This window comes from Boeremia exigua (assembly GCF_020726555.1).
Source record: "Boeremia exigua strain MPI-SDFR-AT-0100 chromosome Unknown C7974scaffold_5, whole genome shotgun sequence".
Classification (NCBI taxonomy): domain Eukaryota; kingdom Fungi; phylum Ascomycota; class Dothideomycetes; order Pleosporales; family Didymellaceae; genus Boeremia; species Boeremia exigua.
The window spans coordinates 542,588-556,164 of record NW_025763522.1 but is presented as its reverse complement, the minus strand read 5'-3'; the positions used below and the strand labels follow the sequence as shown (position 1 = coordinate 556,164).

At 51.2% G+C, this 13,577-nt stretch overlaps 6 protein-coding genes across 6 annotated transcripts; 5 read left to right on the top strand and 1 right to left on the bottom strand.

Annotated features, from left to right (window-relative positions):
* Positions 1-73: 73 nt before the first annotated feature.
* Positions 74-1,861, top strand: C7974DRAFT_309612 (uncharacterized protein; the record flags this gene model as incomplete). Its single annotated transcript, XM_046138228.1, has 2 exons — positions 74-420; positions 469-1,861. The coding sequence occupies 2 exons, from the start codon at positions 74-76 to the stop codon at positions 1,859-1,861; spliced, it is 1,740 nt and encodes a 579-aa protein (XP_045997826.1).
* A 479-nt stretch (positions 1,862-2,340) lies between these two features.
* On the top strand, positions 2,341-4,197 carry C7974DRAFT_452220 (uncharacterized protein; the record flags this gene model as incomplete). Its single annotated transcript, XM_046145814.1, has 1 exon — positions 2,341-4,197. The coding sequence occupies one exon, from the start codon at positions 2,341-2,343 to the stop codon at positions 3,811-3,813; it is 1,473 nt and encodes a 490-aa protein (XP_045997825.1). The 3' UTR covers positions 3,814-4,197.
* On the top strand, positions 4,028-4,849 carry C7974DRAFT_412083 (uncharacterized protein; the record flags this gene model as incomplete). The annotated part of the gene is made up of 2 exons (XM_046143611.1): positions 4,028-4,067; positions 4,122-4,849. The coding sequence occupies 2 exons, from the start codon at positions 4,028-4,030 to the stop codon at positions 4,847-4,849; spliced, it is 768 nt and encodes a 255-aa protein (XP_045997824.1).
* Positions 4,850-5,213: 364 nt separating this feature from the next.
* On the bottom strand, positions 5,214-6,857 carry C7974DRAFT_163968 (uncharacterized protein). The gene is made up of 6 exons (XM_046136018.1): positions 6,510-6,857; positions 6,408-6,456; positions 6,309-6,353; positions 5,828-6,256; positions 5,516-5,778; positions 5,214-5,468 (listed from the first exon to the last, which is right to left on the bottom strand). Exons 1-6 carry the CDS (start codon positions 6,675-6,677, stop codon positions 5,349-5,351), a joined length of 1,074 nt encoding a protein of 357 aa, XP_045997823.1. The 5' UTR covers positions 6,678-6,857; the 3' UTR covers positions 5,214-5,348.
* An 829-nt stretch (positions 6,858-7,686) lies between these two features.
* C7974DRAFT_163927 (cytochrome P450 monooxygenase-like protein) lies at positions 7,687-9,918 on the top strand. Its single transcript, XM_046136016.1, has 4 exons — positions 7,687-8,963; positions 9,019-9,443; positions 9,493-9,830; positions 9,911-9,918. Exons 1-3 carry the CDS (start codon positions 7,992-7,994, stop codon positions 9,656-9,658), a joined length of 1,563 nt encoding a protein of 520 aa, XP_045997822.1. The 5' UTR covers positions 7,687-7,991; the 3' UTR covers positions 9,659-9,830; positions 9,911-9,918.
* Positions 9,919-10,839: 921 nt separating this feature from the next.
* Positions 10,840-12,143, top strand: C7974DRAFT_163936 (uncharacterized protein). The gene is made up of 3 exons (XM_046136017.1): positions 10,840-11,066; positions 11,119-11,664; positions 11,717-12,143. The coding sequence occupies exons 2-3, from the start codon at positions 11,136-11,138 to the stop codon at positions 12,004-12,006; spliced, it is 819 nt and encodes a 272-aa protein (XP_045997821.1). The 5' UTR covers positions 10,840-11,066; positions 11,119-11,135; the 3' UTR covers positions 12,007-12,143.
* The last annotated feature ends 1,434 nt before the right edge of the window (positions 12,144-13,577 follow it).

Here is a 13,577-nt window from a genome sequence, read left to right as displayed (position 1 = left end):
CGAGCCACTGCGCACGCGACTACCAGCAGTGCTCCCTCTCCGGAGGTGAGAGCCTGGGGGACAGCTCAGCAGCATGATGCTCCCGCGCAGCATATACAATGAATCACCACCAGAACGCCGCACCCGCGCGACCAACAACCCGACCCTCCTCTACAGCTGGTGGTGTACCATCTTCTCGCTCGTCATCATCGGGTTCCGGCTGTCCGGGCGCTACATTCGCAACGAACGACTGTTCAGAGAAGACAAGATCATGGCTCTGAGCATCATTCCCCTCATCGCGCGTATGTGCTTCGTGCATGTAGTTCTTATCTGGGGCACCAATAATGTCAACGTCAGCGCCTTGACTGACCCTGTCAAAATCCGGCACCGGGAGATCGGGTCGCAGATGGTGCTTGCAGCGAGAGTGTTCTACGCCATGTTGTAAGACCATCAATCTCCACACCAGCGTTCCCAACTAATGCAATGCAGCATATGGATGGCCAAGTACACCGTGTCCGAGTTCCTCAAACGCTTGACTGAGCGATTTTGGAAGAAGGGATATGAGTGGGGACTGCGCGCCATCCGGATCTTCCTGGCTTTTACCTTCCTCGCCGTCCTGGTCGCAACACTTGCCGAATGTCAGCCTTTCACACACTACTGGCAGGTCAAGCCCACTCCAAAGCCACAATGCCGGCAAGGCTTCGCGCAGCTGATCACCATGGGCGTTGCCGATATCATCACGGACATTCTTCTAATTGCCTTTCCCATCCCTATCATCGTCCACTCAGGCATGCCACTGAAGCGCAAAATCTCACTCATAGGGCTCTTCTCGCTGTCGGCCGTGCTCATCGTCATCACAGGAGCACGCGTTCCGATGGTCATTGACAGGCGCGGCATCCAGCAGTTTCGCTCAATGTTCGCATCTTCTGAGATCCTTGCGGCCACTATAGTCTCGAACGCCATCGTCCTTGGCTCCTTCCTACGTGATCGAGGTCTGAAAAAAGCGAAGTTCAAGGCTCCATCTACTACAGATAGCATGGAGCGCAGAGGTTCCACTCGTACGCACACACTCCAGCAATGGGGCAGTGATGAAGATCTTGCGCGGTCACTTGGCTACCGAACAAAACCGGAGCTGGCCGAAAAGAAGACGAGTGTGCCCAGACCAGCACCCATGGCCGATCTTGGTGTCCTAGCACCGACGCAACAGCCTGGACCTTTCGTGAATACAAACTGGCAATTCCCAGGCAAAGGAAACGATTCACTACAGTCCACCGGTAATACGACTACCAAAGCGGCGGATATCCGAGACCCTATGCCTAGTCCCCGCGCCAGCAGCGGCAGACGGGTTTCGTTCTTTGATGTCGGTGGCTTGCTAGAGAACGGATCAACCACCTCGCCTTCACCCACTGATTCCGTGATTGCGCATGACTTCGCAGCGCAGCCACGTCGAGGATCAAGAGCCTCCAACTCGATAATGTCTAATGGGCGCGCATATCCTCCACCAGCACGTCGATCGTCACGCCTATCACAACAATCCGAAGACTACGAGATGTCTTCACGCCCTGGCAACCAATTGCGCGACCCCGGCGGCTTGCTGTCGGAGCATCGCGAGATTGAGATGGAGCGGCAAGCTGGCCCATCTCCCTCGACACATTCAAGCTCATCAAACAGCCTCGCCCTCCAACATGCCCGTAGCAGCTCGTTGCATCGCAGCCCAACGCAGACAAGCTACAACGTTCCATCACTCCAGGACGTTGGGGGTCTCGCCACTACGCGCTCACATGTACCCATGACACGTAGCTCTACGCATACCAGCTACGATGTTCCATCTCTGCAGGATGCTGGTGGGCTACTTTCCATGTCATCTTCTCCTTCCAAATGATTTCTAGCGTGATACCCAGCTCCGGCGTGAGCCTCTGCATATGCATAGCATGCCGGTTCCTTCTTGTTCCTCTGTATCTGCACAACACCTTACGTGCTCGGCGTTTCACGGATCACGAATTATGGATTTCATGCCACGAGCTATCTTCTTCCATAATGAAAAGATCCACACTGTACGATAGTACCAATCCCCAAGCATGACCATACGTCAGCTCATTCAACACATAAATCAATGTTTAGTAGCTTGTCTTCAATGCGACGTGTAAACACTATTTGTGATGCTGTCCAACTCGCCTACCCACAGATCCACATAGCTACAGCCATTCCACCGGGCCGTATGCAGTACCTTCAGATAAGCTTTTTGACAAAAGCAAGAACAGTGGAGTCGTGGTCGGAGAATTGGTCACAAAATGCTGGACTAAGGCACGTGGCGTCCAAGCGCTGGTGCCAAAGCTTCGGTGTGCACCTCGATTCCCATCTATGTCTCCCCAGATCGACAAAGAAGCATCTTCACAACCAGAGCCTCGTGCTTTAGACGCTTACAATGCTGCACCGACCCTTGAGGAAATCATTCAACTGACACAACAAGAACTTACCGCAGCGCAGGAGGACGACTCGATTGTAGAATGCGGCCGCGCAGCTTTATCCCTGTTACATGCGAATCCGAACCTGGCCGCAAAGCTTGCATACCAAAAGCTGCATGATGTCCCATATAAAGAGGTCAAGGAGTGCTGGAGGAGATTGTATACGGATGCCGCCTTGTGGAGAGTCTTGAGTACGACCGAGGGCCGAAAGAAGCAAGCACACCTGAACGAAGAATGGATAGACGAGGTGGTCGTACTACTTGACTGGGCGCTCATTTTGACCGCTGTTCCAAGGAGAGAGACTGTTGTAGAGCTGTGGTTTGCTGCGCTGGAAGAGGAGCTGTCTACTCGTGCGTCTGGCCATGCGGCACCAGATCCCTTGGAGCGCCCAGCGAAGAAGCCGAAATTCGACAACGTCGTTTCGATACCATCAGTCTTTCCAGCTACCGTTGTCAAGTCTCCTATGACATTGCGTCACTGCCTTCCTCGATGCGACAGACCGAGTCTATCCGCTTTCCAGAGAAAACTCTCATCTCCAGCAACCCATACACCCGTCATCATTGAGAACGCATTACAACACTGGCCCGCACTAGCAGAGCGTCCATGGAGCGATCCAAGATATTTGCTCAAACGAACACTCGGCGGCAAGCGCCTGGTTCCCATTGAGACCGGCCGAAGCTATACAGACTCCGGTTGGGGTCAGAAGATCTCCACTTTCAAAGACTTCATGACAACCTATATGCTCGAGAACGATACCCTATTTCAGGATAAATCTCAAACAGGTTACCTCGCCCAACACGATCTCTTCGCCCAAATCCCATCTCTACGCGCGGACATTTCGATCCCAGATCTTTGCTACTGTGATCCTGCACCGAACTCTTTGCCAAATATCAAAGAAACTCACAAGCTCGAAGATCCTCTTTTAAATGCCTGGTTTGGTCCAAAAGGCACAGTATCGCCGCTACATACCGATCCGTACCACAACATACTGGCGCAGGTGGTGGGACACAAGTACATCAGACTGTACGCCCCAGATCAGACTGAATCCCTGTACCCGAGGAGCATAGATGAGAATGGCGTGGATATGAGTAACACAAGTTTGGTAGATTTAGACGAAGCCATTGAATTGTTTCCCGAGATAGGTTTAGGACAAGAAGGTAACCCTGTTCCACATTCACAGGCAGAGATAGACAGAGGAGACGCTCAACAAAAGAAGCTAGAGTTTGAGGCACGATTTCCGGGCTTTGCGGCTGCTAAGTACATTGAAGGTATTCTGGGACCCGGTGAATGTCTCTACCTTCCACCAGGTTGGTGGCATTACGTCAAGAGCTTAAGTCCGAGCTTTAGCGTAAGCTTCTGGTTCAATTGATCTGTCTCTTGTCATCCTAGCCCTCCTGCCATAAGGCCTCCCGAAGTTTGAACTTGACATGGGGTTAACGGTCTTCTCTTGTTAACCCCGTGAGGGGTACATAGCATTCAACCAACGACATAAAACGCAGCTAATGGGCCTTTCATATTCCCAGAGACGCACAGTTCACTTCAAGTACTTCATTTTCTTGACGAACTTGATAAGTACTAGCACCATGTCCACTACCGCTGAGCAACGTATCATCCTCGTGACAGGTATCTTTCATTCCTTGTCTACAGTCCTACTTCTCCCCATACTAACTATCATAGGTGGGAACAACGGCATAGGTTTCGATACAGTTGCTGCGCTGGCCGCGGCCTCACCAACCAACTATGTCATAATCGGCTCCCGCAACCTCTCCAAAGGCACTGCCGCTCTCGAAAAAATCAAAGCCAAGAATTATCCCGGAAGCACTGACCTCGTCCAACTCGACGTCACAGACGACTCCTCGATCTTCGCAGCAGCAACCTCAATCTCGCAGACCCACGGCCGTCTCGACGTCCTCATCAACAACGCAGGCATCTGCCCCGAGCCAAGCGACCCCACATGGCCCACCAGGCAGCAGATGCGCGATGTTTTCGAGACGAACGTGTTCGGGCCCACGGTCGTGACGCAAGCCATGCTTCCGCTACTACGCAAGAGCACAGACCCCAGGATCGTCAACGTGACCTCGTCGCTCGGTAGCATTGCGACACGGCTCGATCCCTCGGATCAGGTCGCCGGACCTAATTATCCGGGGTATCGGATGAGCAAGGCTGCGCTGAATATGCTGACGGCGTACACGTATGCTCTCGAGGAAGCAAAAGGGGTCAAGGTTTGGAGCTTCTGTCCGGGCTTTGTGGTGACGGATTTAGGTCGTGATAGGGAGGTGAGGGAGAGTATGGGTATTGACAGTTCGGAGACGAGTGCGAAGGGGATCTTGCAGATTGTGCAGGGGGAGAGGGATGACGAGGTTGGGCGGTTTGTTGAGAGGGAGGGGAAGAGCCGTGCGTGGTGAGCTTTGGGTGTTATGCATGGATCATGATTAATAGTATTTCTTCTCTGTGAAAGTATGTCGTTGATCCAGCTGAAGTGAGTGTCACGTGTATGTAGGTCGTGGATATACCGGACGCGATAATTGCGGAAGGCAATGTAGTTCCTGGTTATTCGTGGCTTGGGGTGCGGAACTTTAACTTGTAGTCCAAATAGCCTGATAAATTCCATTGGCCGCTGGCTAATGAGATCCATGTCGACGACAAAATGTACTTATCAGACACGTCGGACGCTTTGTATGAACGAAAGATATGCTACATTACAGTCGCACATGCTGAAAAGACTCTGAAAGTAGGCACAATTCCATGTGCATGGAGTGTCCCTAGATGATCAAAGGACATCTCCCCATCTTTTGTCACAGTAACAGAAGTACCACACCCGACGCGCTGCGTGATGTGGAACCGTGAGCTGGTCATTAAGATTGATTTTGAACTCATGCGGTCATAGTCTGGGCTTTCTGTTCTTCAGGACCTTGAAATGACCCAGTCTTTCTGGATGTGTATGCCCTCGTCAGGCTGATGCATGGTGAGGTTCCGTTCTGAACTCGCATCATCAGTCGTGAGCATGATCTGGTCTTTATCGGCCTGTAGAAAATTAGAGGCTGTCATCAGCTAGTATGTTATGGTCTTACCAATTCGATCCATGCCATATGATTTACTGGCCTGGCTGCCACATCTCCTAACTGCCTTGACCCTGATACTTTGTGTGAGCCCTGTCCACCGGAGCTGCCCGTCGAAGTGGACTTATACTTCGCCCTCAAGCGTATGTAGAAGGGTCGTAGCATAGGGATGTTGATACACAGCCCTGCCAGCATAAGCTCGACAGTGCAAAGCATAAAGGTGGTGAGCGAGGTCCCGGTCAAGTTGCCGATCAAGTCGATGGTGTATATTTGGACTGTAGCATTGTTAGAAAAATTGTATTCTTGGTTTCGGGGGCAATTTACTGAATCTAGCGAGAGAGATGAACACGCAGGCTCCTCCAAGACCGAAACAAGCCAGTACGGCAAACTTTTCGGTCTTGCGCATTTGTAGCTGCCACACAGACCTGATTGGCAGTACGACAATGAACAAGTCTGTGACAAGATTTGTCATGATTAGGCACTTCAGGAGAAGAATTTGATCCATGCAGTGGCCAACCCGCGCGACGGTCCATTGTTGGGCGATAGGATCGCAGAGGAAGATGAAGAGAAAGTTGAAGATGACAGCCCAAAGCACAACGATTGCGCCGACACCGTACACCCAAACTTGCAATTGGCTGGAGAAGACTCGCATATACAAGGCGAGCTGGCTCATCTTGAGAGCTGCGAGACACCAAATGTAGATTAGTGTGAAAGCGAAAGTTATCTGCATAATGACAGGCAGATTATGTGTCACTTCTAAGGGTCAGTAAAAGTGCCTCTTCGTGAAGTTCGGGCTCCCACTTACACTCCGGAAACACATCAGAGTTGGGATCAAAATTCCACCCGACCCCTTCAACATGTTAGCATTAGATAGCGGCGGTGATTGAGACAGTCCTGTACATACCAATTGTAAATACAACAGCATTCATACCTATTGTACTGCCGGACAATATCTAAAGAGTATAGTCAGCAGTGACTCTGCCACGTTCCTCTGCGGATCACTTACCAAGGCCACAGCTGACAAGATGTCATCCAGACCAAGGCCTATCCCTTGCAATCGACCAAGGAACCGAAAGCCGACTGTGATAGCGAACATTATCCATAATACTGCGATAGCTATCAGCGAGTCGCGGGCGCTGCCCGTCATAGGTAAGGGCTCCGTCTTGATGAACATGATCGCTGGCGAGAAGAAGAGAACGTAAGGGCTGTGGAGGTGATGTGAACAAGAGCGGAGCTCGTATGGTTCTGAGGCGTCTAACGATCAATCGACAGCACACTCCACATGTTTCGTTGACCCTCTTCTACTCTTAGGATTCAGGGCAGGACGGAGGCTGTTAACATTTGCCCGCCAGGGCCCGCGCAGAGGCCAATCTTGTCATCGCAACCGAGTGCATGCTCTCTGGGATCTGCAGTTTCTGCATTGTAATTCCATCCTCTTTCAATCGAGCAGAACAGTGCGCACTCGTTCTGTAACCTTAGGCCTGCTCGAAACGAACTGATCTTGCTCTTTCCGGTAGCCGAACATCATCCTGCGTCACATGCCTGCATCGGCGCAGCTGTCGTGCGAAAGACTCTGCTGACAGCTCGATGGGAAGAGGCAAGCGTCATGGTGATCTATAGGTCGCGGTTCAAAGTACGGTGGGTGCTGCGCTCCCGTTGGCCGTCTTTGCCGCAATAACACCGCCAGCTCGGTTCATCCTGCGGCACTTCGCCTCTCCCCCCACTCACGAAGGATGCTGCCGGCCACGCGATGACAGTAAACGCCTCTCCCTTTCGTGTCCCTGCCATTGGAGTTGTCAGATCGAGTCATGTATTACGGCTTGTGAACGCATTTGCAACAGCGCGAGCGCATTTATCGGGATCTTGACTTTTGATTGAGCTGAGGACTTACTTCGAGGGATTGTTACGTAACAGTCCGTTGAGAACAACCACAACTGTCTCCCAGCCGGCCAGAGATATCTACACAGTACTATCACTCAGGATAGCCGTTTCATCTTGTGGGCTGCCTAACACAAAAGCCCGCAGGTGGGGCTGCTAGACATGCAGCCTTACCGAGTTCAGGAAGGGCAATGCTCCTTTTTGACGGCAAGGCTTCCCAATGGATCAGGTCCGTGACACGCAAGACGTCAAGGGCGGTTTTCTGCGGCCTTCCTACACTGGGCGAAGATTGCCGTTCGTAGCTTCATCTTCGTCCAGGGCCGAGGATTGAAGGTCCACTACAGAGCCACTTTACAGCATGCGGCTTGCATCCTTGTAGGTTCCTCATAAACGAATCAAGACTCACTAAATGCAAAGATGTTCCTATCAAAAGGGGTTGCTTCCGCAACAGTCACGCTACCCGCGACATGGAAAAAAGCGTATGGGCTAGCGGCCACATTGGAAATGGGTTCCCGTCAGATAAGGTCATGGAGGTATATATGTCTTGCAACAAGTCTTCCGGATACCTGTGTGAGATGCGCCTTTACACTGTGCCCATCTCAACCTCAATATGGAGTCACAATCAGCCCTAAGTTCGAGCAAGCTCTTTCCCATCGTGTCTTTGACCAGCGTTGGATGGCTTGCTGCCCTCTGGATTGCCTACCGAATCGCTATCGCTCTTTACAACATATCGCCGTTTCATCCGCTCTCGAAATTTCCCGGTCCAAAGATCGCAGCTGCATCTTACCTTTACGAGGCCTACTATGACTGGTGGCTACTTGGTCGATATGGCAAAGTCATCGCCCGTATGCACGAACAGTATGGTCCCATTGTCAGGATAAATCCCGATGAACTTCATTGTGCGGATCCGGCGTTCACAGACGAGATTTATGCTGGCCCTGGCCGCGTTCGTGACAAGTGGCAGCATCAACTGAATACCGGTGGTGCTGGACCTGTTAGCGTCACCGGATTTTCGACAGTCGACCACAACTTGCATCGTGCGCGCAAGACACCTCTATCCAAGTTCTTCTCTCGCCAACAGATGCTGAAGTTGGAGGATGAGGTGCATGACTTCGCTGAGCAAACCACAAACAAGATGATGACTTTTGCCGGCAAGGGAGCTTTTGATATCAAAGAAGCCTTCAACTGCTTCACTGCAGATGTCATCTCCCAGTATGCGTTTGGCGAGCCCATGGGATTCATTGCCCAGGAGGGTTGGGAGCCTAACTTTGCAACTTGGGTCAAGTCATTCTTTAAAAGCGCGTACATGATGAGGCACAATGCACTAGGACGAAAAATGGCTCAGGTCATGCCGTTGTTGGCAGACTACCTCGGCGAGGACATCAAATCAGTCATGCATCAGATGAACGTCGTTATCCCCAGTTACATCCAACAGGCTGTCAAGAACCCTGAAAACGGAAGGGTGTTTGCAGATCTTGTAGAGTCCAAAGCGCGGCCGGACAATGAGACAATGGAAGAAACCAAGTTTCGTCTCAACGGAGAAGGCTTCAACTTTTTGCTTGCGGGCACTGAAACCACTGCGGTAAGCTATCATATCGAACCTTGTAGAAAGATCCATAACTGAATTTACATTCTAGGCTATCCTGACTGTCTTCACCTACTGGGTTCTCGCAAAGCCTGAAATCTACGCCCGCCTCATGCAGGATCTGAATGGCTTGAATGGACAGAACCTGAAGTGGGTCGAGCTCGAGAAGCGCCCGTACTTGTGGGCTATCTTGCAGGAATGCTTGCGAATGATGCCTGGTGTCTCCCATAGATCTGCTCGAGCTGCGCCTCTGGAGGAGCTGGTCTACAAGAGCCAGGATGGCAAAACCGAGTTCGTAATTCCGAGGAACACACCCATTGGGATGACATCGATGATCAATCACTGGAACAAGGACCTCTTCCCTAACCCCAACGATTTCGTTCCCGAGAGGTGGCTTATCAACGGTGAACCAAACTACCAATTGCAAAAGAAGCTCATCGCCTTCGGAAAGGGGAGCCGATCGTGCATTGGCGAGAAGTAAGTACTTTCAAAGTAGCCCGTGCGGCTTTTGCTAACAGTAACATAGCCTGGCTTACTGCGAGCTGTATATCATGTCAGCTCTTATGGCATTCTACGTTATCCCGAGATCCAAGCTCGTGGATACCACAGTAGAAGATATCTCGTATGATCACGACCTTATTGTTTTGCAAACGAAGAAGGGCTCAATCTCTGTGCGCATTGCTATCGAGTAGTTCGAAATGACACAGCATTCAGTAGCCAGAATAAGATCGTATGACCTCATATCGGCTATCCAGCAATATGCAGCTAATTAATACGTTAATCCGGCTTCTCACCTTTCAACTGCAGTCTGAAGTAATACATGGGTAGCTGTTAGATCTATTGCCCGCTACTTGGCATTTTCATGTAAGCCGTTCTTATCACAAATGAGCCGCATAGAGACTACTAAACAACTCCATCCATGCGCATACACTAACGAGATACAGGCCAGATGAGAACATCAAACCCTCTTGTCTGATACTGTCAAATGGCTGGTCGGACTGGGGCTTAAATTCGTCATTGGTTTTCGGTACCTACTTCATTACCACGTCTTCGATCTATCGCGATGCAACGGCAGCATTTCCTAGAGTAACATAGTTGTATTAACAGTGCGTGACAGCGCAAAAACGCGTGCATGTGGCATCGCGTAAATCGCGTAATCTCTTGTGCGCCAGGAAGCAACCTCGAGACAAGTGGCGTCCCACCCATCTCCCACATCATCACCTGCCCCGGAAACACGCCAGGCCACCCCCACGGCTCACACACACAACAGGACACCGCTATCTCTGCTGCAGTATATTTTTCGATGGCCAACAATCAAACAGCGTCTGTCGGTCGAGGTGACACGCCTATGCTGCGCTGTGCTGCGCGTTGTTTTCCGCCCCCAAACAATGAGAGCTCCGCTTCGCCACCACCGACTGCCCAAACTCCTCTTGTCGTGGCGCAGGACTGTGACGTCGGTATCTGTCAAGATCGCAACCAGCAGAGCTATAGCGATTGAAGTGATGGTTCCAATTGACGAGGATCAGCTCTGAAGGTCTGCTTAAAAGAGCCAATTCGTTCCTTGATCTTGAGTACCACAGCAACTCCTATGGTCTCTGACCGCGCTTCTGAAGCTCTTGTGGCTGACGTAGCTTCTAATGCGCGCAACAACATCACAGACGCCATGTCGTCCGAACGTTCCGGCCAGAGCTTGTTATCGCCGTGGCTTTGGCCGCTATGGTGGTGTGACAACGTAACGGCTTGTCGCTCTTATGTCGAATCGGAAATATTATGTGGGCATTCCACTGATTGGAGACAGCTGTACAATCCCAGTAACCCCGGATCTGCGCCAATGCGTCCGCAGTTTAAAAACATCTCACACCCCCCAGCTTCCGTTCGTCAGCGCTATCCTTTTCACTCCTCGTCTGAACTCGCTGACTCCTCACCTCTCGCCGCACCTATACTTTACTGAAGACTACTTGTACATACGACATACTGGCGAACTACTCCTCAAAGGGCTTCCATTCACGTCGCCGTGCATCGCTCATGTACACGTGCATCCAAGACAGTTCGCTATCCATCCATAGACAAGGACCACTTGCCAGACCTATTTGGCGCAGGGTATAGAGCCTGGGTGACTGTCGCACGAACAACCATTCTGACAGTCTTATAGCCGCCTGCAAAAGCACCATGAATCCGCACCTCGAGAGTTCGGTCGCCCTCATTATCGCCCGCGATGACGATCCATGGAACGCGCTAGCTCGCCACGACGAGAATGTTGACGACGATCAGCGATGCTGGTCTTCCTCTTCGATTACCAGTTCCTCTCCTACTGCTGTATCTGCCTCCAACGAGCCCTCAATCTTCACTAGACCTACATCGTACGGCACCGGTTATCCTGTGTGCCAGTATCAAAACGAGGGCAAGGCGACCGCTACATATGCAGCATCGTTGTCTGCAACACACGGTTCAGAACCTGAAACAGATGCCGAGCGTGATGACGCCCTCGGCGTCATTCTCTCCTTTGCGGGAGCATGGTCGTCGAGTCACCAAGTACAAGATCAATGTCTCCGGAAGCGTGAGAACGCAAAGCTGAGACTACCCAAGACCCGTCTCAAAAAGTATCCGGTTGTCATCCACCAAACCACAGAGGATGAAAGTCCTCTTCCTCAAGATATCCCGCCAGCCCCCATTACTGCAGGGCCACCAAGCAGAGAAGGTACGTGCTTCCTAGCTAGTGTTGGCATGTCCCTAGTCTAACTCTTCTGCAGATCGAAGGTGTCTCTTCTGTCGTATACCTCGACGGCACTGCATCGTGTTTGGTTTGATCTGCCTCACAGTTTTGACGATTCTTTCGAGTGGACTCACTGTCTATTCCACGAACAGAGTAGAAATGAAAATGCGCAAGCGAGTAACTTTCGTTGCTGCCACAACAGTGTCCTTTGAGACCGTTGTCACGATGCTTGCAGCGCGTCGCCCTCCAGCAGAAGCATTGGCCCTTGGTCTTTTCCCACTGATTATAGGTTTCATGGTCTTACTACACTTTGATAGCTTTTTCTGACGTTGGGAGGCTACTTTCAAAGCAGGTTGTGCCTAGTCGATTGGCACATTTCCCTAACACACGACATCGTCCACTGTCGTTCAGTACGGACTGATCTCTGACAATGGATTAGATTGTTTGCTTAATTGAGAGGATTGCCATCGTTCTTGAGCAGCGTTATCAGCGATACACTATCCAGTAATGCATACGTTTCGGAGTCCTTATGCACTACACAGTACATGCGTGATCTGTTACATCGAATGCGCAATAATAAACTCCATTTTCCTATAGAGAGATGACCGTATTACAATGCAGTCACAACGGTGGCTATGAACTCAATTCTCAACTACAGGGTGCAACATCAAGGCGTCGACGAGGTGAGGCGCAGTATCCAAAGACGCGAGGCAGTGCCGGCTGCCTCAACAGCAACCAAGTCATATGCGGCCAACCTGGGCCAAATGGCACGCACAAGAAATGGCAGACACAAGACAGTGAAAATTCTCTCCGGGCTGAAACAATAGTGTGATACTGCAGGTGGTGGTGTGGGTGGCCTCTGGTCGCCATTCGCTACGTTTGTGCAAATGTCAGGAACGTGCTCTCACGCAGTCGAAAGATCGACAACAGATACTGCTGCGGACCATAATTGATTTGGGGTTACACACGTCCTGGGCAGAGAGGGCTGCAGGAGACGTATGTTCTAGTCCTCACGCTGTTGCTTGGTGATCGTCGCAGCAGACTCAGAATCCAAAGCTGCGGACGTAATTTCAACATCAGCCTGAAGCTCGTTCGTACGATAATGGAAGCACTTACAATAGCTGACGTAGAAGAATCGAGCAGCGGAACAGTCGTTTTTGTGACACCGTGGTCCGTTCGGGTGCACGAACTACGTGCAATATCACACAGCACCGATCATGCAATGCTTCGCCTAATCGTTGATTCAAGCCTGCCGATTATTCTAAGCGGGCAGCAGGACAGTCTACGCATTCGATAAGCCATTTTGTCGACTCCACGCCAGTCCTAGACTGAAAGCGCCATCACCGATCGGTGAGCTCAGCAACACACCACAGTATAGCGTAGAACGATGGCATAGTAGCGATGAAAGGCGAGACTCGATCACAGAGTCGGATATGACGTTGTGAACGCTAGCTCGTAGGGTGTCTACGCAAGAGGCAGACAGTTCATGCCGGTGGACACGTAAAGGCGTGTGCGCGACGAAAATTGGCGAGCGGCGGACAAAGCTGCCATTGCGTTTGGCGAACTGCTTACTGCAACCATTAGTACACTGTCGCAAATCGCGGCTTCCATAATGAAGTGTTCTCTTGTCTTCCACAACTAAGCAAGGCAGGGGAGTGTTTGCGGGGTCATGCAAGCGACCCCGCTTGTCTGGTTAGCCAGGAACACCAAGTCTTTAGGCAGGACCAATGCACGCTTCGACTGAAATGTAGATGTCAGCGTCTGAAAATTTTTCACTCGTGCATGATGTATGCAGGCATAGATTACAGGCGTGGTGAGCACGCACGAGCTAGCTGTCAGCCAGGCACGGTGCATATTGATGCAGCAAAAAGGAGCCTCTCACGGTCAAGAACCCCTTT